The sequence below is a fragment of the Corylus avellana genome, chromosome ca7 (genome assembly GCF_901000735.1).
Source record: "Corylus avellana chromosome ca7, CavTom2PMs-1.0".
Classification (NCBI taxonomy): Eukaryota; Viridiplantae; Streptophyta; class Magnoliopsida; order Fagales; family Betulaceae; genus Corylus; species Corylus avellana.
Window position 1 is genome coordinate 24,120,629 of NC_081547.1, and position 24,799 is coordinate 24,145,427.

The 24,799-nt window shown below is 35.0% G+C and overlaps 1 protein-coding gene and 1 pseudogene across 1 annotated transcript; both read right to left on the bottom strand.

Moving 5' to 3' along the window:
* Positions 1 to 1,242: 1,242 nt before the first annotated feature.
* LOC132188033 (monocopper oxidase-like protein SKU5) lies at positions 1,243 to 17,440 on the bottom strand. The gene is made up of 11 exons (XM_059602448.1): positions 17,393 to 17,440; positions 14,970 to 15,098; positions 14,760 to 14,869; positions 14,423 to 14,693; positions 14,118 to 14,247; positions 13,448 to 13,811; positions 12,339 to 12,704; positions 10,827 to 10,905; positions 1,581 to 1,758; positions 1,409 to 1,487; positions 1,243 to 1,306 (listed from the first exon to the last, which is right to left on the bottom strand). The coding sequence occupies exons 1-11, from the start codon at positions 17,438 to 17,440 to the stop codon at positions 1,243 to 1,245; spliced, it is 1,818 nt and encodes a 605-aa protein (XP_059458431.1).
* Positions 17,437 to 24,576, bottom strand: LOC132188034 (monocopper oxidase-like protein SKU5; annotated as a pseudogene).
* Positions 24,577 to 24,799: the final 223 nt, after the last annotated feature.

Sequence of the window (24,799 nt, forward strand, 5' to 3'; positions counted from 1 at the left end):
AAAAACGTTATTTATTATTATTTTTTTTTAAAAGAAATATAGAAAAATGGTTGGGTTGGGTTGGGTGACCAAACACAACTACGTTGATCACTGGGGGTGCATGGCTTGTAGCCGCCCCTTGACAGAAGGATGACTTGTGTCCACTTCGGTTATAATGAGTGGAGCTACTCCCAATAGAGAAATGACTTTCGGCCTTCATAAAGGGATGGCTCGCGGCCTCCCCTAACAGAGCAGGTGGCTCGTAGCGACCCCGATAAGTCATGAGTTGGGTGGTTAAGCTATGTCACTAGCTCAACCACTTTTTTTGTTCAATTCTTTATTTCTTTTATCGAAGGGGCGTGATTATATTTTCACAGTCGTTCATGTTATCTATTTAATGGAAATGTTGACAAAGGTCTTGATTTTAGAATGAGCCCAAAGTCAAATTAAATAAGAAAGAAGGTCTTAAAGTTAAAATTGCCAAAAGTACACGGATCTTTACGTGATTCCCCTAATCTTAATTAGCGTGCACTTTTTTCCACATTTCTCATTTGCATCCTAATTAATATCTCATTCAATTAAAATATTAGTTAGCCTTCAAATTACTACCCAATTGACAATGTTCTTCAAGCTTTTAATTGTGATAATGTATCTCCTAAACTACCAAAAAATTGACAATATCCTCCAAGACCAGCAAAAAGACAAAAAATGACCATAATTTTTTTTTTTTCAATAAGATAACAATAAATTTGAAAAACAAAAGAAAAAGATTATTATTTTTTATTTAAGAAACAAAATGAAAAATTTTAAATTCCATACCCTGGCTTTTTATTTTTATTTTTAATTTTTAATTATAATTATTTTTAGCTTTTTTTTTTGAATTTTTTTTTTTTTTTTTGAATTTTAAGGGTACTTTTGTTATTAGGAAATATTGACAAATTTTGATAGTTTGAGTGACATTGTCACCCAAGTGGTAATTTGAGGAGTGTATAGACTTTACGTTAATTTTGAATTACAGTACCATGCAAGTGGTGTGCACAAGAAATAATGTACAAATAATATTTTCTAATAGACGACATTCCTTTTTGAAATAACACTTTTGGAATATTGGCTAATTACCTTATTATTCCTTACATTGTCGAGTTTGGGGCTATATATATATTGGCTTTCAGCTATAAATTGCCCATAGACTCACTTGATTGTAGATAGAAGTACAAGAATTATTTCAAAGGAAACTTGCAAAAGTTATTGTGCCGTAATTCATTAAGACTCCTGCTGTTGATGAATGTAGAGAAATGAAAGAATGAAAATCATGGCCTTTTGAAGCCTACCAACAAGCAAGAGACGAAAGATTGAAATTAGTGAAAATGAAAAGAAATACTATTAATTAGTTAATTACAACCCCAATTTTTTTTTTTTTTTTAATTACCATGCTATTTGTGGAGATGATGCACTAGTCGACGGAACAGGTACGGGCGAAGAAGTAGGAACTAAATTAGCAAATTTTTCTATAAACAAAGTTGTATGAAAGAATGACAGAAGAATGACGTTTAAAATTTCTCTAAAAGTAAAAGTTAAAAGAGACGGAGAAAGAAAATAACCACAAAGAAGAAAGGTTTTCTGGGGCGGCCACTCCTTGGCGGGGTTTGGATCAGCATCATAAACTCTCAAGTAGAGTTCTTGGCCTAAGAACCAATTTTTCAGGAGCTGTGATCTCGAGTTCCACATCCCAGGGTTATCAAGATATGCATAAACTGCACTCCACCTTTCAGGGTACACCTAAACATATGTATGCATCCAGATTAGATTAATCGAATGGAGTTAAAAGGAGATCCTATTAACAAACTCTACGATCGCCTGCAGGAGAAAAAAAAAAAAAGAGAAAGTAACAAGGTACAACAACCAGTGTAGAGAGAGAGGACCTGAACAGTTGAACGAACAACAAGGTTGAAATGGTTGTAAGTAGAGCGCGATTTAGGCGACCATTCCCCTTCACAAATGCTAAAGATAATCAAATCAACAAATCGCATCAATTATGGCATGAACTAGTCATTCAAATCAATGTGAGCACATTTAGTGAATGACCTGCCTGCCCAGTGGCAGAATTAAGATTTTTTTTTGGGGTCCAAACTTGCGTAAATAAATAAATATAGAGATATGTTATTCTTCCGTTTCTCATCCATTTCTTTTTTTCAAATTCATCATTGGGTTCATGAGTCTTACAGATTCAATGATAAATTTTTTTATTAAAAAAGAAAGGATGAAAATGGATGGGAGATGAAAAAATAGCGTTTTCCATTAGTATATAGAGGCATATTGTTTCTCTATATGTGAGTGCCCACGCTATGTGTTTATGTAAAAGAAAAACATAAGTCTTAAATTTAATTTCATGTTAATTCATAAGTCATATGGGTGGTTAGAAACTATATATATATTTGGCAAGGTCAGAGTTGTAAGCATTTTAAAAAAGTTTGGGGTTGCCAAACAACCTAGGTACAACCCTGCCGGAGGCTGAGATTAGTATGAGTATGGGTCAAGGGCCAAAAAATTTAGTGGTCGGGTAGAAGCCAATAAGCAAAAAAAAAAAAAAACATTACCTTATAATTTTTTTTAGAACAAAGAAAGAGAGAGAGGGAGAGAGAGAGAGAGAGAGAGAGAGAGAGAGAGTTTATTTGAATTGGAAGTGAAGGAAACACAGGGAAGGCATTTGAGAGGTGATCAAGCTCCGTGTGCCGCTGTGTTTCTCTTTCTCTTGCTCTGTCTCTCTCTGTTGCATGTTATCTTGGGGATATATAAATAGCTGAGCTTGTTTGTTTGGTGCTTTTTGATTTGCTAGGTTTTGTTTTGGGGGTGGCTGGATGTTCTCCAAAGGGTTGCTCCCCAGTTTTTTTTTTTTTAGATTCTAATTTTATAATACTTTTAATTTTAAAATTTTTATTTTGTATTTTTAATTAATATATAGACATGTTTCAATTTTTTAATGGTGCTAACGTGGTTTTCCGTCAAATTTTAGACGAAATTTAGACGGAGGTACCATTTTCGTTTTTTGCCATTAACCAGGTACCATTTGTTATACGAATTGAAACCGATGGGATAAAAAATAAAGTTGTTAAACCACAGGGGACTAAAAGGTATTTAACCCTTAAAAAAATTTCCTCGTGTTGGGGGGCCATGGCCTATACCGGCCCCCCTATTCCTCCGTCCCTGCCTGGTTTCTATCCTATTGAACCCATGTCTTGTTCATGTCACTAGGCTTCTAAAAGTGAATGCAGTTGCTTTGTTAAGAAAAGTTATCAGCAACAACTTTAGTGTCGTCGATCCCTAACTAATTACATATCATCACTGAAAGTTTGGTACCAAATTTCTTGGAGTGTGTCGTGCATGCATGGTCTGTAAAGGACCACTAGGGGGAAATTAAGAAGCATACCCGACAAGATAAAAGCCGAAACCAACGAGGTGCCAAGCATCCATAACCTCTAGATAACTCTCAAACACCAGTTCTATCCATCCTTTGTGGTTTCCACTTAAAACAAAAACTCCCATGGACTCAATGTTGGTAGAATTAGTTGAAAATGCATCAACCACGTAAACTCCGGACCCATTGAGGAAGTTGTCCGCCAATTTCAATGGGGTGTCCGGCGTTAGGTAGGACACATTGTTGACAGTGTAGCGAGGTGCACCATCAATCTCGGCTGCTGATGCCCGAAGAATGAAGGTTTGTGATATTATTACGTTCGTTACGTTGAAGGTTCCTTGTGGGTTTGGCCTTGCGTCACCAGTGGTCATGTTCCATCTTTACAACAAAAAAAGCATAAAAGAATGGCCTTGTAAAAAGCTTAGTGGAGAATACTTATGTGATTTCTTAAATAAAATCATATCTATTTGAATCTTAATCAATTCATTAATGGAAATGTTATGTACTAAAATTTTTACAAGTTCTTTGCAAATTGATTTGATAATTCACGTAATACTACTTATTACGCCACCCACTAAACAATTCAATTTAGAAAAAGTACACATGTCCTCATCAAAAATTAAGACCTAATTTGTAATGTCCCCCAAATTTGGATTCTCCTTTAATATCTCTCTTCAATTTACAAAAAAAAAAAAAAAGTAAAATGTTTGACGCTTGACAACCAGAAATCACTATTTTATTTTATAGGGTAAAGTCCTCTTAACCCCTCAAACTACCACTCCAATGACAATATGTCAATCTCCCTTTTAAACTATCAATTGGGACAATTTACCCCAAAAACTACCAAAACAATAAAAATGTGCCCCTAATGCTAAAAAAATGACAAAATTACCCCTATAAAATGTTTATTAAGACAAAAATATCTCTAAATTTTTTTTTAAAAAAATTAAATAAATATATTTAAAATTTCAAAATTTCCAAATTAAATTAAAAAAAAAAAAAAAAAAGGTGGGGTGGAACCTCCCATGGGTAGCAGGGAACGGTAGAGTCGGCCATCCCATGCACTCCTAGAGGGTGGATCGGCCACCACTGAATATAATAGGGGTGGCTTGGCCTAATCTAAACCCTAATCCAATTGCCCAATTTACCGCCGGCAATTCACCCAAATGGTGTCCCCCTCCACCGCCCAAATTCAGGGCCTCGGCACTACTGCAATTTTAGAGGTAAAAAATTCACATTCAAGCTCAGATAAGTAAAAGAATTTTTTCGGGTGAGTGAGAAAAAGATGGGAATCGGTGACGAAATGATTCTTTGAGTCTTTCTTCGGAGATTTTTATTCAAAATTCGTTCTTTATTTTAATATGATATGCGCGCCAGTCTCAAGCACATCGAAGCTTCTCTGATGGGTTGAAGCCCTTTGAGGGCTTAACTTGAAGGTAGGATTTTTCTTTGTTTTTCATGCTTTTTAGTTAGAGGATGGGTTGAAGCCCTATGTTTTTCTCTCCCGGGATGCTGAAAAGCCGGGGCTTCCATTAGCTAGTTTTGCACCTTGAACATATACATTTCAAGGCATATAGCTTAAAGCTCCCTCTTACTCTCTCTCTCTCTCTCTCTGGGTTCTGAGATTTAGAAGATACAAATACACCCTTTACTTTTGCAACAACAAACTCGTTACTCTTCTTTTGATGTTGGTCATTTATCCCTAAAATAAGATTAAAGAATTATTAAACTTTAGCTTTTTGGCTCTTAGAATGTATGAAGCATGTATGACAATGGTTAAATACAAAGTAAATAATGGTTGTTAAATTGATGTTTTTATGAGTTTTGTTAGATTTTTAGAAGAAGAAAAAAATGAAAACTGAATATAAAGAGCCTATTGTAAATTCTGACATGTTGTTAGCATATAAAACAAATATTATGCTATAAGAATAGGTTAAAATATCGATTTAGGTTTAATAAGAGGTAGCTCAATCCGCTGACACAACGTTGGCCTAATGAAGTGGATGTCACTAGTTTAAATACTCCTCCCCCCTTTTGCGTGAACATGTAAAAAAAAAAAAACAAACCATATTTTTAAACTGTCTTTTCTTTTTTAAAACTCTCTCACGTCCAAACTATTTCCCTAGAGTATTTCTAATAATGCATCCATGTTAGCTTACTTTACTTATAAAAATGTAAACTCTAAAATATTGTATATTTCATTCTCTATTTTCTTTATATATATATATATATATATATATATATATATATGTGTGTGTGTGTGTGTGTGTGTGTGTGTGTGTGTGAAAATATATATGAATTGAAGGGGTGGCTTTAATTGTTTATAAAAAATAAAAATAAAAACGGAATTGAAGGGGTGGCCAGCCAGCCACCCCTTCAATTCCGTTTTTATTTTTATTTTCTATAAACAATTAATTTTTTTATTTCATATGTGATATAATCTGGTGTAGTTAAGCTTTTTTTAAAAAAAACTTAAGTTTGATAAGTTTGGCTTAGGTGTCAACTTCTAATTGGTTGCACAAAACTGACATTTTGTGCAACCTCCCTATATAAGTTATTCTCATTCTAGATTATATTCATGATGTAATTTTAATGGAGCAATCTGCTTTATCTTTGATTTGATTTTATTAATGATAATCTCGATCTATTATTCAAAAAAAAAAAAAAAGTGACAAATAACTCATTATGTATAAATTCCGACTATTTTTCCAACGAGAACATTATAAAATTAAAAATTTAAATAACCTAAAAACAAAAATAAAAAAGATGAACAAAAGTAAGAAATAAAAATAAAATAATAAATAATTTTTACAATTTTTTTGGGTAAATTTGTCTGAATTTATTACTGAGAAAGTTCTTTGTCAAGTAGAAGTACCACAAAGAATGATTTGTTATTTTTAATTAAAAATTTAGAGAGATATTTGTGAAAGGATCAAACTCCGAGGACCCATTTAGCAATTTTACCTCGTAGAATATGTATCTTGTGTGGGAAAAGAATGATTCTCAAACCATTCCCAACAAGTTACAACACCAGAATAGTAGCAAATTTAACGATATACCAACTCCCCCCAGCTATATAAAGTTAGATTAATACACGTTATTAAAAGAAAAACCCTAGCCGTCTCTTTTTTCTCTAGCCGCCACAGAGAAAAGTGAAACCCTTCAGCCACACAGGGAAGGAGGGTTGGCCATTTGGCTGCCTCCCTCTTCCCCTCGTCCTCCTCGCTCCAGTGTTAGTTATTTACCTGATGCCCTATCCTCGGTGCCTCCTCTCTTCCCATTCTTTGCCGCTCCTTTTCCCCTCTGTTTTCTCCATTTTTGCCCCTTCCTTGCCGCTTTTCTTCTCCCGCCTTCATTTTCTTCAACGGGCTCCTTGTCCTTGTTTTGGCTTTTTGTGGGTTTAGATTTTGTCTGTGGTCGCCGCTGACCTGTGTCGCCACTTCGCTGCCCGCTATTAGGGTTTTCTTTTATGCGTCCCCACCGCGTCGAGCTCCCACACCCCTTACGCGGTGGTTTTCGGCCTGCACGGGTCCGGCTCCCTTCCGACTACCGTCTTCCCACTTTGTGCTCATTTTCCCTGTTTTTTCCCTGTTTTGGTGGTTCCTTATTGTTTTTTTTTTTTTTTTTTTCTTGTTTGTGGTTGTTTTCAGGTCCTGCTTTGCCGGTCTTTTCCGCGCCTGTTCGCCGCCCACCATCTGCTGTTGGGCCTTTCGACACGTCCCTGCCACGATGAGCTTCCAACGCCCCTTCGGTTTTCGGTTCCCGGCGTGTACGTGATCGGATTGTGCTGTTAATTTTCTTGTTTTATTTTCATATTCTGTTGGTTCTTTAAGATGTATTTGTGTTTTGGTGTGTGTTTTTTCCCTGTATTGTTTAATTTCCCTGTTTTGTTCGGCGTGTAATAAGGCTCTTTCCTCTCTCACTCAATCTATGTCACCTTCGGGTTAATTAGTTTTGGTCCAAACCTTTGGGTTGTGGATGTGATCATTATCCTGGCCTTCGGGTCGAGGAGGAAGAGTTTCGGCATGAGAGTCTTTCCGCTCTCAGGGTCGAGGAATAATTGCTATCTATGCATTTGGTTGAGTCTGTCTGTCACAAATCTAGTATTAAATCTGATTTTAGTCATGGGTTAGCGGATTGGTCTCGAATCTTGTACTAAACTTGGTAATCTTGTAGCTTTATGTTATGGTTGCTTCAGAGCTTTGTTCTGTGATGTAAGAAATTTATGCTCGTGGTATTATTGAATGAAATGTTATGTTTTTCTCAAAAAAAAAAAAAAAAAAAAATACACCTTATTAATTTCCTAATCTTTCATCAAGTAACACTTTCCAAAAAATCAAAATAAATATTTAATAGTTAAAATAGATCACGATTTGTTCTATTGCTTATGTAATAATAATATTTACACACAATATCAAATCATATCCTAAAATATCTCAGATCACAAGTTAATGACAGATTAAAAATCAAATCAACTCCATGATTACAATCATATAATTAAAGACCACCCACCGTAAAATAATCTTAGAACCCACATTTTTATTCTATAACTATTTCATAATGGACAGAAATTTCATCTAAACTGGTTTGGAAGAAATATCCTCAAACTCATGTAAAATAGTATCAAGTGTCTATAAACATTTAAAATGCACATTAAATTTAGTATAAGTTAGTAAACTGCTATTAATGAGGTTATGAATTTAATGTACATTTTAAATGTTTATAAACACTTAACACTATTTTACATGAGTTGGAGGATATTTCCTCCAAACTAGTTTAGAGGAAATTTTTGTCTTTTCATAATACTGATGTGAAAAAAAAATAAAAATTAAGGATTGATTAGAACGGTCATAGTAACACTATGAAATCATTGTGAAATAAAAATATGGTATATAACATTATTCCCCTTATAACTCTTGTTTTTCTTCTCTTTTATTAGTATAAATCAAGATATTGTTAAGTGGGTGGTAATTTAAGAGGTACGTGAAACTATATATATATATATAACATTGTATTTCATAAATAAATAAATAAATAAATAAAATAAAAATAAATGTAACACCCTATACATAATACCCTAGAGGATGTTGGGCTTTAGTTGGGTCCAATATTGTGCGTTTTAAAGCATGGGAGTCCATTAAGTTGGGCCAAAATTATAACTTGAAATAAATATGCTTTGAAAATTTTATTTTTCATTTTCATTTTAGAAATAAATTCTGGTTTAAACGGTTTAGAGCTATTAGTTAATAATTTGGTATGTGGTGGGAGTAGGAATCCCAGATCCCTACAAAGCCAGCCACTCGTGGAAAGTTTTTCAAAATTATTTTCTACAACAATTTTACAATTCTATTTCCAACAAAATTATTTTAAGACAACGCGAAATAAACACCAGAATATAAAGAAGTATTTCTCTCAAATTAATGGTCTAGGCAAACAAAAACGTTATATTTTTTTTATAAAAAAAATAGAAAAATGGTTGGGTTGGGTGACCAAACATAACTACGTTGATCACTGGGGTGCATGGCTCATAGCCACCCCTTGACAGAAGGATGACTCGTGTTTACTTCGGTTATAATGAGTGGAGCCACTCCCAATAGAGGGATGGCTCGCGGCCTCCCCTAATAGGGAAAATGATCCTCTCCATTTCAAAATCCCTCAATTTCCTCTATTTAATGTATTTTGAAAGGTAGTGTTGTCCAAAAGTTTTAATGATGGTAGTGCATTAAATGCAATACCCTTCAAAATGCACTAAATAGAGGAAATGGAAGGATTTTGAAATGGAGAGGATCCCATTCCCCCTAACAGAGCAGGTGGCTCATAGCGACCCCGATAAGTCATGAGTTGGGTGGTTAAGCTATGTCACTAGCTCAACCACTTTTTTTGTTTAATTCTTTACTTCTTTTATTGAAGGGGCGTGATTATATTTTCACAGTCGTACATATTATCTCTATTTAATGGAAATGTTGACAATGGTCTTGATTTTAGAATGAGCCCAAAGTCAATTTAAATAAGAACGAAGGTTTTAAAGTTAAAATTGCCAAAAGTATGCGGATCTTAACATGATTCCCCTAATCTTAATTAGCGTGCACTTTTTTTCCACATTTCTCATTTGCATCCTAATTAATATCTCATTCAATTAAAATATTAGTTAGCTTTCAAATTACTACTCAATTGACAATGTTCTTCAAACATTCAATTGTGACAATGTCTCTCCTAAACTACCAAAAAAATTGACAATATCCTCCAAGACCAGCAAAAAGACAAAAAATGACCATAATTTTTTTTTTTTTTTTTTTTTTCAATAAGATAACAATAAATTTGAAAAACAAAAGAAAAAATTCTTATTTTTTATTTAAGAAACAAAATGAAAAATTTTAAATTCCATACCCTGGTTTTTAATTTTAATTATTTGTAGTTTTTTTTTACTTTTATTTTTAAGGTACTTTTGTTATTAAGGAACATTGACAAATTTTGATAATTTGAGTGACATCGTCACCTAAGTGGTAATTTGAGGTGTAAACTTTACGTTAATTTTGAATTACAGTACCATGCAAGTGGTGTCCACAAGAAATAATGTACAAATAATATTTTCTAATAGACGACATTCCTTTTTGCAATAACACTTTTGGAATATTGGCTAATTACCTTATTATTCCTTACATTGTCGAGTTTGGGGCTATATATATATTGGCTTTCATCTATAAATTGCCCATAGACTCACTTGATTGTAGATAGAAGTACAAGAATTATTTCAAAGGAAACTTACAAAAGTTATTGTGCCGTAATTCATTAAGACTCCAGCTGTTGATGAATGTAGAGAAGTGCAAGAATGAAAATCATGGCCTTTTGAAACCTACCAACAAGCAAAAGACGAAAGATTGAAATTAGTGAAATTGAAAAGAAATACTATTAATTAGTTAATTACAACCCCAATTTTTTTTTACCATGCTATTTGTGGAGATGGTGCACTAGTCGACGGAACGGGTACGGATGAAGGAGTAGGAATTAAATTAGCAAATTTTCCTGTAAACAAAGTTGTATAAAAAAATGACAGAAGAATGACGTTTAGACTTTATCTAAAAATAAAAGTTAAAAGAGATAGAGAAAGAGGATAATCACAAAGAAGAAGGTTTTCTGGGGCGGCCTCTCCTTGGTGGGGTTTGGATCAGCATCATAAACTCTCAAGTAGAGTTCTTGGCCTAAGAACCAATTTTTCAGGAGTTGTGATTTCAAGTTCCACATCCCAGGGTTATCAAGATATGCATACACTGCACTCCATCTTCCAGGGTACACCTAAACATGTGTATGCATCCAGATTAGATTAATCAAATGGAGTTAAAAGGAGATCCCATTAACAAACTCTACGATCGCCTGCAGGAGAAAAAAAAAAAAAATGTAACAAGGTACAACAACCAGAGTAGAGAGAGAGGACCTGAACAGTTGAACGAACAACAGGGTCGAAAAGGTTGTAAGTAGAGCGCAATTTAGGCGACCATTCCCCTTCACCAATGCTAAAGATAATCAAATCAACAAATCGCATTAAACAAAGCATCAATTGTGGCATGAACTAGTCATTCAAATCAATGTGAGCACATTTAGTTAATGACCTGCCTGCCCAGGGGTGGAATTAAGATTTTTTTTGTGGGGTCCAAACTTGCGTAAATAAATAAATATAGAGATATGTTATTCTTCCGTTTCTCATCCATTTCTTTTTTCCAAATTCAACATTGGGTTAATGGGTCTTACGGATCCAATGGTGAATCTTTTTATTAAAAAAAAAAAATGGATGGGTGATGAAAAAATAGCGTTTTCCATTAGTATATAGAGGCACATTGTTTCTCTATATGTGTGTGCCCACGCTGTGTGTTTATGTAAAAGAAAAACGTAAGTCTTAAATTTAATTTCATGTTAATTCATAAGTCATATGTGTGGTCAGAAACTATATATATAAATTTGGCAAGGTCAGAGTCGTAAGCGTTTTAAAAAAGTTTGGGGTTGCCAAACAACCTAGGTACAACCCTGCCTGCAGGGACGGAGGCTGAGATTGGTATGTCAAGGGCCAAAAAATTTAGTGGGAAGATGCCAATAAGCAAAAAAAAAAAAAAAAAAAAAAACATTACCTTATAATTTTTTTGAGAACAAAGAAAGAGAGAGAGAGAGAGAGAGAGAGTTTATTTGAATTGGCAGTGAAGGAAACAGAGGTGATCAAGGTCTGTGTGCCGTTGTGTTTCTCTTTCTCTTTCTCTTGCTTTCTCTCTCTCTGTTGGATGTTATCTTGGGGATATATAAATAGTTGAGCTTGTTTGTTTGGTGCTTTTTGATTTGCTAGGTTTTGTTTCCAGCCACCCCATGTTGTCCAAAGGGTTACTTGAGCCACCGATTTCCCCAATTTTTTTTTTTTTTTTAGTTTCTAATTTTATAATACTTTTAATTTTAAAATTTTTATTTTGTATTTTTAATTAATATATGGACACGTTTCAATTTTTTAATGGTGTTGACGTAGCTTTCCGTCAAATTTTGGACGAAATTTAGACGGAGGTTCTATTTCCCTTTTTTGCCATTAACCAAGTACCATTTGTTATACGGATTGAAACCGATGGGACAAAAAATAAAGTTGTTAAACCACAGAAGACTGAAAGGTATTTAACCCTTAAAAAAATGTCCTCATGTCGAGGGGCCATGGCCTATACCGGCCCCCCTATTCCTCCATCCCTGCCTGGTTTCTATCCTATTGAACCCAAGACATGTTTGTTCATGTCACTAGGCTTCTAAAAGTGAATTTAGTTGCTTTGTTAAGAAAAGTTATCAGCAACAACTTTAGTGTCGTCGATTCCTAACTAATTACATATCATCACTGAAAGTTTGGTACCAAATTTCTTGGAGTGTGTCGTGCATGCATGGTCTGTAAAGGACCATTCAGTTAGGGGAAAATTAAGAAGCATACCCGACAAGATAAAAGCTAAAACCATCGAGGTGCCAAGCATCCATAACCTCTGGATCACTCTTAAACAACAGTTCTATCCATCCTTTGTGGTTTCCACTTGCAACAAAAACTCTCACGGACTCAATGTTGGTAGAATTAGTTGAAAATGCATCAACCACATAAACTCCGGACCCATTGAGGAAGTTGTCTGCCACTGTCAATGGGGTGTCCGGCGTCAGGTAGGACACATTGTTGACGGTGTAGCGAGGTGCACCATCAATCTCGGCTGCTGATGCCCGAAGAATGAAGGTTTGTGATAGCGTCACGTTAGTTACGTTGAAGGTTCCTTGTGGGTTTGGCCTTGCTGCACCAGTGGTCATGTTCCATCTTCACAACAAAAAAAGCATAAAAGAATGGCCTTGTAAAAAGCTTAGTAGAGAATACTGATGTGATTTCTTAAATAAAATCATATCTATTTGAATCTTAATCAATTCATTAATGGAAATGTTATGTACTAAAATTTTTACAAGTTCCTTGCAAATTGATTTGACAATTCACGTAATACTAATTATTACGCCACCCACTAAACAATTCAATTTAGAAAAAGTACACATGCCCTCATAAAAAATTAAGACATAATTTGTAATGTCCCCCAAAGCTAAAGATTGCATCAATAACCCCCCCCCCCCGCTCCGCCGCTGCAAACTATCAATGTACCCATTTTGTTCCTCACAAAGACAAAAATGACTACAAACAAATAAAATTTAAAACTAAAAAAAAAAGGTGGAAGATGGTAGCTCTGCCACCCATTTTGGCTGAACCATCCCAAGGCCATGGGTATAGTTTGATCACCCCAAAATGGCCATTAAGGGTGTTTAGATGATAGTTTGGCCACTCTCTCTCTCTTTTTTTTTTTTGTTTGCCATTTGGGGGTGTTCAGAAGGTGGTTCGACCACCCCCTCAATTTTTTTTATTTATTTATTTTTTTTTTTGGCATTTGGGGATGTTCATAAAGTAATTTGGCCACCCCTTATGTACCACATAACCATTTGAATAAAAATTGTAATATCCTTAGTGATTTACTTGTTTCTCAATGTTATGTAATATAATAAGAGTAGTAAAAATGTTACCTAATGGATTTAGCATGACTGATGGAGAATTTTATATCAAATGGGTCAGGCCCAATTGGAAGAGGCCCACTAGGAAGTGTGGTGGAGTTATCATAGTGTAGCACACCAACGCCCACAAGCCCGCTCAACTCAATGGAATTATTATATATTTTAGGAGTTGCCACCATGAAATAATCTCCTATGCTTTGATCGGCTGTGACAAGAATAGAGTACGACTCCCCAACATGCACATCAAGAGAATCCAGCCTAATCTGATTGGTGTAAGATCCTTCTGTTTCAACCAACATCATTCGTTGATTTTGAATTCTGCAATGGAAGCTCCACGCCACACCCATATTCGATATCCTGAACCTGTAATTCTTCCCTGTATTTCATTTTGTCAACACAATTTAAGCTCACGTGTAATAAGGTTGTCTTATTAAACTATAATAGGCAACTTATGATTGTAAACTCCACTGGACCACCGGCTCGAGGAGATATTCGAACAATCTAAGTACCCGAATAACCTCTCACATGATCAGGTTGCCCTAAGATTGTTCGGATCCCACATAGTTGAATAGGTATTCGGACAATTTGAGCAGGTGAGACCTGAACAACCTTAGTATCAATAACTCTGAAGTGTCGCCATTGGAAGACATGATTGGACCAAACGAAAATTTTCCATTTGTACCTTGTGTGACAGCAAAGGACTCGTGGGTTTTTGTAAGAGGATCCAAATATGTGCCTTTGCCATTCATCAACATTCTATCGGGGGGACTGTTGTAAGCTGTAAGCTTGGTGTTCATCATGGACCTCACATCCTGTCGCATTTTATGTGCGAACATATATAAGTGCATATCCACAAGAATAGCTGGACTCCTTATATTAATTAAATTTAGACCATTGAAAAAAATATATTAATGTATTCTTGGTAAAAATCGTCGACCGTTTATCTCTCCGACATGGTTCCTAGAGAAGATGGTGAAGTGGAATTACCTTGTAACTTGTTGAATACCAATCACCAATAAGAAGATCAAAGTCGGCTTCAAGTTTGGGGAAGGGCACCGGGATGACTTGGCGGTTGTTAACTCGAATTGGGCCAAAGCCGCCCCCAGCTTTATGGAAGTTGATGGAGGAAAAATAGAAGAAGCTCCCGATTTGGTCCTTCGCCTGGAACACATAACTCCAGTTCTTACCGGTCGGAATTGGGCAGTTGGTGCCAAAGACTTCATCTTGCCACGAATTCAATCTTCGTTGTATGCCATTCCTACACCCACTAACAAGTTACTTTCTTTCCTTCCATTTTGAAAGAAATGGGAGAGTCTCCTTTTACCAGGTTATGAGTAGCGACTCATCCATATCATTGAAGACGTTGACATGGATATTATCGTTGGTGGTTGCGTTGATAAGAGGTCCAGGGAACATCCCATTGATGGTGATAATCTGTATATATGTTTGAAACACAAAAATTCAGATGGCAATTAACAATTTTAGCTCTAGCCTCTTTCCCATGGGTGTGTGGAGAAAGATAATTACTTTATACCGGTTGGGTTGTAGATACTGGCTTGATTGTGTTGTCGATTTGGACGTGCCATTCCAGAAAAATATCAGCACCAGAGTTTACCCAAACAAGAGTTGCGCACACGATTAGCCATGAACAATAATCACTACCCTAAGCCATTGCATGCATGGCCTTTTTTTTTTTTTTCTATGATTTTCTTATTTCTTCCCCCGGCCCTTCACATTTAGGAGTCTGGTTGTTCAAATAGCCATAGCTTTCCAAGTTGGTTTTGATGAAGAAATTTATTAAAATAAATAAGAAAGTGTGGAAGCTTTGAGGGAGCACAAAGAGCCAAGCATATATATAAAAAAATGAAAAGAAAGAACTCTACTTTGTATGAATCAAAGAACCAATGGGAAATTTTAGAATAATTAAGATTCAAATTAATCATCTTTTGGTTCTTGCGGCCTTGTTTTACTCACCACAATGTCTTAGTTTGGCACTATAAAAGAAATCCAAGCTTACTTTTGGCTTGTGATACACGGACAAAAAAATTTACAATGGCATATATACCTTGCTTGATTTGATAAAAGAAAAAGAAAAAAGAAAAAAAAAAAAAAAAAAAGAAAGAAAATGCTTGGACAACCTGAATAAAGATTCCATGTTATTTAGGCTATGCAAATAACAAAAAAAAAAAAAAAAAAAAACCAAGCAACTTAAGAGGAGGCTGTGGGCCTACCATAATTTCTATGTTATCCAAGTAGCCTAATGGTAGAGGATCTTAATCCTAGAGTACTACTACAACTTTTATTATAATCTTTTTACAATCTAACATAGTAGTCTACATTTTATGGAAATGAGTGTCACATGGCAGTTCACATTTCAGTAGCTAAAGGGATAAGTAGGGGTGTCAATTCGTGTTCGCTTATCAAGTTTGAATTGTGTAGAAACATAGGCACAAGACTATAATTCAAGCATAAACCAACCCATTAAATTAAAGAAGTCAAATCCCTTAATCCTAACCTGCTAATTTTATGTTCGATTTGTGTCGGATTCACGAGTTGTGTCAAAAATTGTCAACCCTAAATGTCGCATGTCGAGTTCAAATCGTGTTGAGGCATGTGTATAAAACTATATAAGTCAACTACAACCTAACCCATTTATTTAAATGGGTCAAACTCTTCAACTCTAATCCGTTAATTTCGTGTCAATAATTACCAACCTTAGTGGTAAGTATCACGTAGACAACGACATCAATTTGTAAACATGGTCATTAAGTATCAATTGGACTGTCGGATAGCTATCCACATTTTAATAACTAATTCAGTAAGTGTGATATGAATTGTAACACGAGCAACTTGTAATAAAAGATGTAATGCCTCTACAGCTAGTGGCAGAGCCACTTGAGGCTTTGAGGATGCCGCAAAGCATTTTTTTTTTTAAAAAAAAAAAAAAGAAAAAAAAATTATCTTCTACTTATGCAAGTTACCACTCAGCACCCTCAAAAAAATTTAGTGGTACCTCCAATAGCAATTGTCTGGCTCCGCCACTGTCTACCGCGTCAAAAAAATAAATAAAATGATGTTTTCAAACATCACATTCTCATAAATATAGATGAGGGGAGAATATTAAATTTCGTGAACCGAATGGCACGTTGATTTAATGTCGCATATTGATTAGAATATAGCTAAAGCTTCGACTCATCTTAATTAAGCAAGCACTTATGTTTTTTTATGCAAAATATTTAGTTGAAATGAGATTCTAATGTTTAGGCCTCTGGGACATTATTGGTAGATAATTTCTGCAAATCATTCATGTTTGTTCATCAATTAAAAAGAGATGAAGAAGTCTAGCTGCTCTAATGCTCTGGATATTATTGCACACCAATTTGTTTGTGTTTGGATAAAGGTCCAACCTAATTGGAATGATAATTAGAATTCCCAGCTCTAGTAACTTATAATAATGTATTTCAATTAGCTCAATTGAAGCAACTCATGCCATATTTTTCTACAAAATCCACATTAATAAATGATAACTATATCGGCAGGTATAATTTAGTTCAGAAAAGAAGTAAAGGAAACATGCATGGTATTCTCATTGCTCGTTCACGATCCGGTGTAGAACACTTTTTAAATAATAAAACTAAAAATAATAATAATATTATTATTATTTTTATTATTATAGAGTAAACCTAGGGTGACATGCAATTGCGACATTAGTACAAGACAAAATGAGGGAATACAATGGTTTTGCGTAGCCGTTATTGCATCAAGACTAATAAGAAGAAGAGAAATGATTGATGTTAATAATTTGCCTATATTTTTCTTATATTCTCTTATAAATTTAATAGATCAACCATTAGATTTGTGGGGTTCACCATTGACTTATGTAGAATCCACATAAGTTTACAAATCTAATGATTAATTTGTAAGATGAGATGAGAAAAATGTAGAAAAAATACTGACACCAATAATTTCTCTAAGAAGAATGATCCTAATAGTAGTCGGTGTCATGTCCACGGAGCAGGAGAAAGAAATGGAGATGGAGATGGAGATGGAGATGGAGATACAGATACAGATGGTGCACCAGCTGGAGGATGAGATTTATCAAATATACCTAAAATAGTCAATAAAAGTCAAAAACTTTTTGTCTTTCAAACAAAAACTAGTGAATTGCCAAGTAAGCCAGCTAGTGTTAAATCACTAACCACATAGAAAGAGGTTGCCAGGTGGCGGGCGTTCTTTGGCAGGATTAGGATCATTATCATGAACTCTGATGTAGAGTTCTTGACCCAAGTACCAATGTTTGGTGAGCTATGACCTGAGGTTCCACATTCCTGGGTTATCAAGAAATGCATACACAGCTGTCCAGCCTCCTGGGTACACTTGTACGGTGGATCGGACCACAGGATCTACCAGGTTGTAACTGCTCTGCAACCCTGGGCTTCATTCTCCCTTCCCAAACCTAAACAAACATTTATAATTGTTAGTGAAATAAAATAATTTCAAAATAACATTACAACACTGTCACGTCAAGCCAGTTATATGATACATTGGACATGTACTTACCCGACAACATGGAAGCCGAATCCATCAAAATGCCAAGAATCCACGACATCCAAATTGTTTTTAAGAACAAGCTGTATCCACCCCTTGTGATTCCCAGTGACAACAGACACTCCATATGCGGCGGCGGCATTGACAGTTTTGGTCAGAAATTGATCGAGTTTGTACACATTAGTCCCATTCACAAACTGATCGGCAAGGTTGAGTGGGGTGTCTGAAGTGTAATAAGACACATTGTTGATAACATAACTAATTGTGGTACACCATTGAAAATGTTAGCCTTTGAGCGTTGGAGAATGAAGGTTTGAGATAGGGTCACATTTGTTACATTGAAGGTTCCTTATGGGTTGGGCCTTGCAGCTCCTGCGGTCAAGTTCCACCTACACATTAAATGTTAAGTAATGGTCAGTCACTTAAAACACGTCATATTAATCAGTGTGACATGAGTATAATAAATTGATGTAAAGAATAGTATTATTCAAAAAGTTATGATTGCAAAATAGAATTCAGAGGATAGTGGATGGTTGATCGCTGCCCCCTTATCCTGCTATTGATTGGCTGTAAGTATGGTTCAAAAATGACCCATGTCGTATTAACTAATATGATGTGGTTTAAGTGATGTAAGTCACTTAAAATACGTCATGTCAGCTGGTGCGACATGAATGTGATAAATTGATGCGAAGAATAACATTATTTAAAAAGTTATAATTGCAAAATAGGATTGAGTGGACAAAAATGGAATTCTACGTATAATTTTCCAATTGTTAGAGATCTCAATTTGTTTGTTTTAACAAGGCAGGCGAAAATGTCATTTTACCTAATGGATTTAGTTTGATCAAGTGAAAAATCCAGATCATTTGGGTCAGGCCCACTAGGCAAAGGCCCATTTACTTGTATATTGGAATTGGAGTAGTGTAGCACCCCCAACACCCACAAGGTTTTTAAAATCATCAAAGTTGATGAGTTTAGGGGCTGCCACAATGTAATAATCTGCATCGTTTTGATCGGCTGTGACAAGAACAGAGTAGGACTGGCCAACGTGCACGTCCAGGGAATCCAATGTGATCTGATTGGTGTAAGACCTTATGTTTCAAACCAACACCATTTTACGGTTTTGTATTATGAAATTGAAACTCATCGCATTCCCCACATTTGACATCCTGAACCTGTACGTCTTCCCTGCATCGCATACTATTAAAACTCAATGCATAGTTTTTAATGGAATAGGATCCGGCCACCCCCAATGGGAATAGAATACTCTCCAGTTAATGGCCTACTTAGGATACTCCTAATGCATAGTTTTTAGACTGGAGAATATCCAGTTAATGGTCAGGATCTCTTTAAGAGATTATGAGGCCATAAATAGGCCATAAGTAGTGGTGATCTAGAGTAATATTATTTACTAAACTCTTTCACAACTGTCATAAGCTGTTGGATCTACACTCGTTTAAAAAAAAAAAAAAAAGAATGTTGTATAGAAATTGTATACTAAAAACAAGCACATTAACGTCATTTTTTTTTTTTTTTCAAAGTGTGTTGAGTCCCACTTATTGAGAGAATTTAAGTCCAATTTTGAGGAAAAAATGTTAGAATATTAATTAGAATTTTATTTCTTATCAGTTTAAAGCTATTTACAGGTCAAATCGAATCCTTTATTAAAGTTTATTGAGTAAATATTGCATTTACTAAATGAAGAGAGACCTGATAAGAATTACATAGCTTTGACCCAAAAGCAAACTAAGGATCGATTATCTCATAAAGTAATGTATTAATTTCTATAATTATTGTCCTCCATGGGAGATAAGTTGTGATGTGGCGCCGTTTTCAATATATATGTTGATTACCTCCTTAATTAATTATTTTCTGCTTAAATTTTTTGCTTAATTAAGGTCTGATCAGCTCTTTGGAGAAATGGGTGGGGGTGTGTAACTCCATACTCCGTTGAGTAATTAATTAAGTAATCCTCACAAGATTGCGACGCTTAAATAAGAAAAAAGTTGTATTAATTAATTTGACGGTTCCAAAGTTTGTTACGTGCACGTTTGAGGCTAATTTGGTCTACAAAATTATCAAGGAGATCAAAGCATGCAAGGAGTATATATAATAAGTTAACTCTATTTTCAATTTTCATTATATATATATATATATATAATTTTCTCTTTGAAAATAGAGGCATGGAAAATGAATGAATTCCCAACAGTACTATCAATTAGGAATTGTGAAAAATGTTGAATGAAACTGACAATTAAGACATGCATGCATGCATGTTTGTGACCCCACAACATCTACATGTTTTTCTTTTTGGTTATTTTATGGATTTTAAAAGAATAGGGAAAATTGTTAATTAATTAAATCAGTAGTTTCCATTTTACAAATAATTCATTGAGTTTTCCTTTTTTTTAAAAAAAAGAAAAAAAAAATTTAATAACTCCAGCTTTTGTGAAGAAATAGGCTTTTCAGAACGTGATTTTGGAGGGTGATGCAAAAGTAGTGGTGGAAGCAATTTGTTATAAGGAAAGAAACTTGACTCGATATGGGCATATATATATATATATATATATATATATATATATATAGTGTCATATATGCAACAGATTCTTAAATCTCTCAGAGAGGATGGAAGTGTCTACACATTGGACGAGATGTTAATACAGCAGCCCATTGGCTTGCTCAAATGGCAAATCGTTTTTTCAAGGATAAAGTTTGGTTGGAGGATGTTTTAGATTGAGAATAACTTATATAGGGAGGTTGCACAAAATGTGAGTTTTGTGCAACCAATCAGAAGTTGACACTTAAGCCAAACTTACTAAACTTAAGTTTTTTTTAAAAAAAAAGTTTAACTACACTAGATTATATCATATATGAAATAAAAAATTAATTGTTTATAAAAAATAAAAATAAAAACAGAATTGAAGGGGGGTGGATGGCTGGCCACCCCTTCAATTCATATCCATTTTCACACACACACACATATATATTTATAAAGAAAATAGAGAATGAAATATACAATATTGTGGCCTTCAATTCATATCTATTTTCTCACACACACACACACACACACACATATATATATAAAGAAAATAGAGAATGAAATATACAATATTTTAGAGTTTACATTTTTATAAGTAAAGTTAGCTAAAATGCATGGCATTATTAGAAATACTCTAGGGAAATAGTTTGGACGTGAGAGAGTTTTAAAAAAGAAAAGACAGTTTAAAAATATGTATTTTTTTTTTTTTTTTATATGTCGACGCAAGAGGGGGATGATTCAAACTAGTGACATCTGTTTCATTAAGCGTTGTGCCAACGAATTGAACTACCTCTTATTAAACTTGAATTGGCATTTTAACCTATTCCGTAGCATATTTGTAGCATAATATTTGTTTTATATGCTAACAACACGTCAGCATTTACAATTGGGTCTTTATATTTAGTTTTTCTTTTTCTTTTCTAAAAATCTAACAAAATTCATAAAAACATCAATTTAACAAGCTTCATTATTTACTTTGTATTTAACCATTGTCATACATGCTTCATACATTTATAAGAGTCAAAAAGTTAAAGTTTAATAATTCTTTAATCTTATTTTAGGGATAAAGGACCAACAGCAAAAGAAGAGTAACGAGTTTGTTGTTACAAAAGTAGAGGGCGTATCTGTATCTTCTAAATCTCAGAACCCAGAGAGAGAGAGAGAAAGAGGGAGCTTTAAGCTATATGCCTTGAAATGTATATGTTCAAGGTGCAAAATTAGCTAATGGAAGCCCCGGCTTTTCAGCATCCCAGGAGAGAAAAACATAGGGCTTCAACCCATCCTCTAATTAAGAAGCATGAAAAACAGAGAAAAATCTTACCTTCAAGTTAAGCCCTCAAAGGGCTTCAACCCATCAGAGAAGCTTCGATGTGCTTGAGACTAGCACACATATTAGATTAAAAGAAAGAACGAATTTTGAATAAAAATCTCAGAAGAAAGACTCAAAGAATCATTTCGTCACCGATTCCCATCTTTTTCTCACTCACCCGAAAAAATTATTTTACTTATCTGAGCTTGAATGTGAATTTTTTACCTCTAAAATTGTTGTTACAAGTATTTTGATGAAAGGAAGAAGTAAGTTGGGAGAGGTGTGCAGGAAGAAGGACAAGGAAGAAATAAGCTGTTGAGCTAAATGAGGAGTGCGTGGCAGAATTGTAAGGGATTAATTGGAAGAGGAGTTGAGCACTTGACACGTGGAATCCAGCTGGCTGCAATTGGTTTAACTGACTATAGTTACACAGTTATCACACATGTGCAGTTTTGGGTTATTAGTTACAACTTGCTTGAGTTTTACTTCTCTGTTAGGAAGTTCCACTGTAACGATGTCAATGGGTATAAAAGCTCAATTGTATTCTATGATAATTCACGCAAGCATTCAGTTACATTTGTAACGTCCCAGGGAAAAGCGCTAGCCACATCTGCGCTATTACCCCAAAAGGACTAGTCAATTTGGAGTTTCCCTAGAATTCATTATAAAGCCCAGTTTCACCTAGTAACTAGGCAATGTGGGACTTAGCACCTATGACTATCTTTATAAACTACCCACTCTATGTGGGCTTCTTCTCATCTTCCCAATATGGGACCGGGGTGTTACAACATTTGTAATCAATTAGCTTAGCATTTGTAGAGTTATTTAGCTAGCTAGTTCTCAAGTGTAGAAGGAGGTATTACAAGTGGCTTGAATAAGAATCTGTTACGCAGTCTTTCTCAAAAGAATTCCCTTAACCAAACACTAGTTTTCTCTTATTTTCTTGTGAGAGTAAATTGAGTGTTACAATTGCAGTAGTGTCGAGGCCCTGAATTTGGGCGGTGGAGGAGGACACCATTTGGGTGAATTGTCGGCGGTAAATTGGGGAATTGGATTAGGGCCGAGCCACCCCTATTAGAATCAGTGGTGGCCGATCCACCCTCTAGGAGTGCATGGGATGGCCGGCTCTGCCACTCCCTGCTACCCATGGGTGGTTCCACCCTGTTTTATTTATTTATTTATTTATTTTTTTTTTTTAATTTAAAATATATTTATCTAATTTGTTTTTTTAAACGAAATTTAGAGATATTTTTGTCATAATAAACATTTTATAGGGGTAATTTTGTCATTTTTCTAGCATTTAGGACACATTGTTATTGTTTTGGTAGTTTTTGGAATAAATTGTCTCAATTGATAGTTTAAAAGGGAGATTGACATATTGTCATTGGAGTGATAGTTTGAGGAGTTAAGAAGACTTTACCATATAAAGAATAGAGATTTTCGGCTGCTTCAAGCGTCAAACATTTTATTTTATTTTTATTATTTTTATTATTATTATTATTATTTTGTAAATTGAAGAAGAGAGATATTAAAGGGGAATCCAAATTTGAGGTATTAGCACCAAATTTGACGCATTAGCACCAATTTAGGATTATCGAATCCCTTTTGGGTGATACCAGTTAACCTTTAATCCCTAAATTTTAGTTTTGAATCCAAAAACAAGTTTTAAAGCATTAAAAACTAAATATTAACTCATAAAAATTTAACTAACTAAAAAAAAAATTATTTATTATTATTTTTTTAATATATGTCCGATGCTTTGGCAGCCGCATAGCAGGACTGCTCTATAAAATATGAAAGTTTTAAAACATCGGTTGCTCTTAGAATTCCGAAAGTTGTGGTCTCAGAATAATGCCAATTGGGTTGGTCCCTGAGCCCAAAAAATGTGATTGCTCATTTACAATGGTCCACCAATGGAGTTGGATTCAGAACAATCGGTTATAGTGGTTGGCCTTGGATCTTAAAATAAGTTAAAGGCCACAATTGGGCCATTATTCGGGTCTTCAACGGCCCAACGGGGTTGCATTCTTACATGACCACAAGCACGATTAAAGGCTCAAGTTCCTGCCCTAGAATCCTTTACTCCCGATATGATGGAGGCTGCCACAGAATCCTTTTACTCCCATATATATATATATATAATCCTTTAAAAGGTGCATAATCCGAACCAAACAAACATAAACGATAAACCAAAATACAAGATTCTTCGAATGAAAAAACATTCCAAGATTTCATAAGATTTGCAAAGAAGCAAATAATTAAATGCAGAATGCATGGGATAATCAAATCTAAAGCCGACTTAATTAATAATAATCATATTTTGGTTACAGCATAGGATAACCAAAATAATTAAATGCAGAATGCAACAATATTAATACAACCGCTCATAACAAACAACATTAATACAACGTTAAAGGACTGAGATCAGACGGGCTGGTCACCGGTGTACTGCTCTGAGGCCGGGCTGGATAAAACAGAAACTGACTCCTGCTCAATCTCCTCCTGATTGGCCAGAGGTGGATTTGGCAGTCTTGCTGCATCAGGTTGCGGCAGTGGTGCTGCATCAGGTTGCTCTTCGGCGTAGGTGTTAAGCATGGCTTTGATGAATTTCCACAGAAGTGCACTGATGACACCCGACACGATAGCAATTACCATGTCCTTGGAGATGTCCTTCCAAAAAGAGCTCTCGCTTATGGAGCCCGGAGGACCCGCCGGAGACCGAGTAGGTTTCCCCACACCTTCCATATCGTACCAAGAGAGCTGTAAAAGACTTTGAGCTGTGTCTGGCCTGCTCTTGGATGCACAGCGACAAAACAAGTTGCAGACAAAAGCAGATCAGCAAACGAAGAAGATGAAGAAAAAATCTAAGAAAGAGAGGGAGTGGAGAAGAAGAAGAAACTTGTGATAAAAGCTTAATTTTTACGGTTCCCTGCATGCACTTATTGACCTTGTTTAAATAAACTTTAAT

Excerpts from the sequence above, each read along its gene's own strand:
- LOC132188033 (XM_059602448.1), bottom strand. The coding sequence starts at position 17,440 with ATGACACCGACTACTATTAGGATCATTCTTCTTAGAGAAATTATTGGT. Across the intron at positions 14,870-14,969 it reads CAGTATCTACAACCCAACCG|ATTATCACCATCAATGGGAT; the intron begins GTATAAAGTAAT and ends ACATATATACAG. Across the intron at positions 14,694-14,759 it reads GAGTCGCTACTCATAACCTG|GAATGGCATACAACGAAGAT; the intron begins GTAAAAGGAGAC and ends TAGTGGGTGTAG.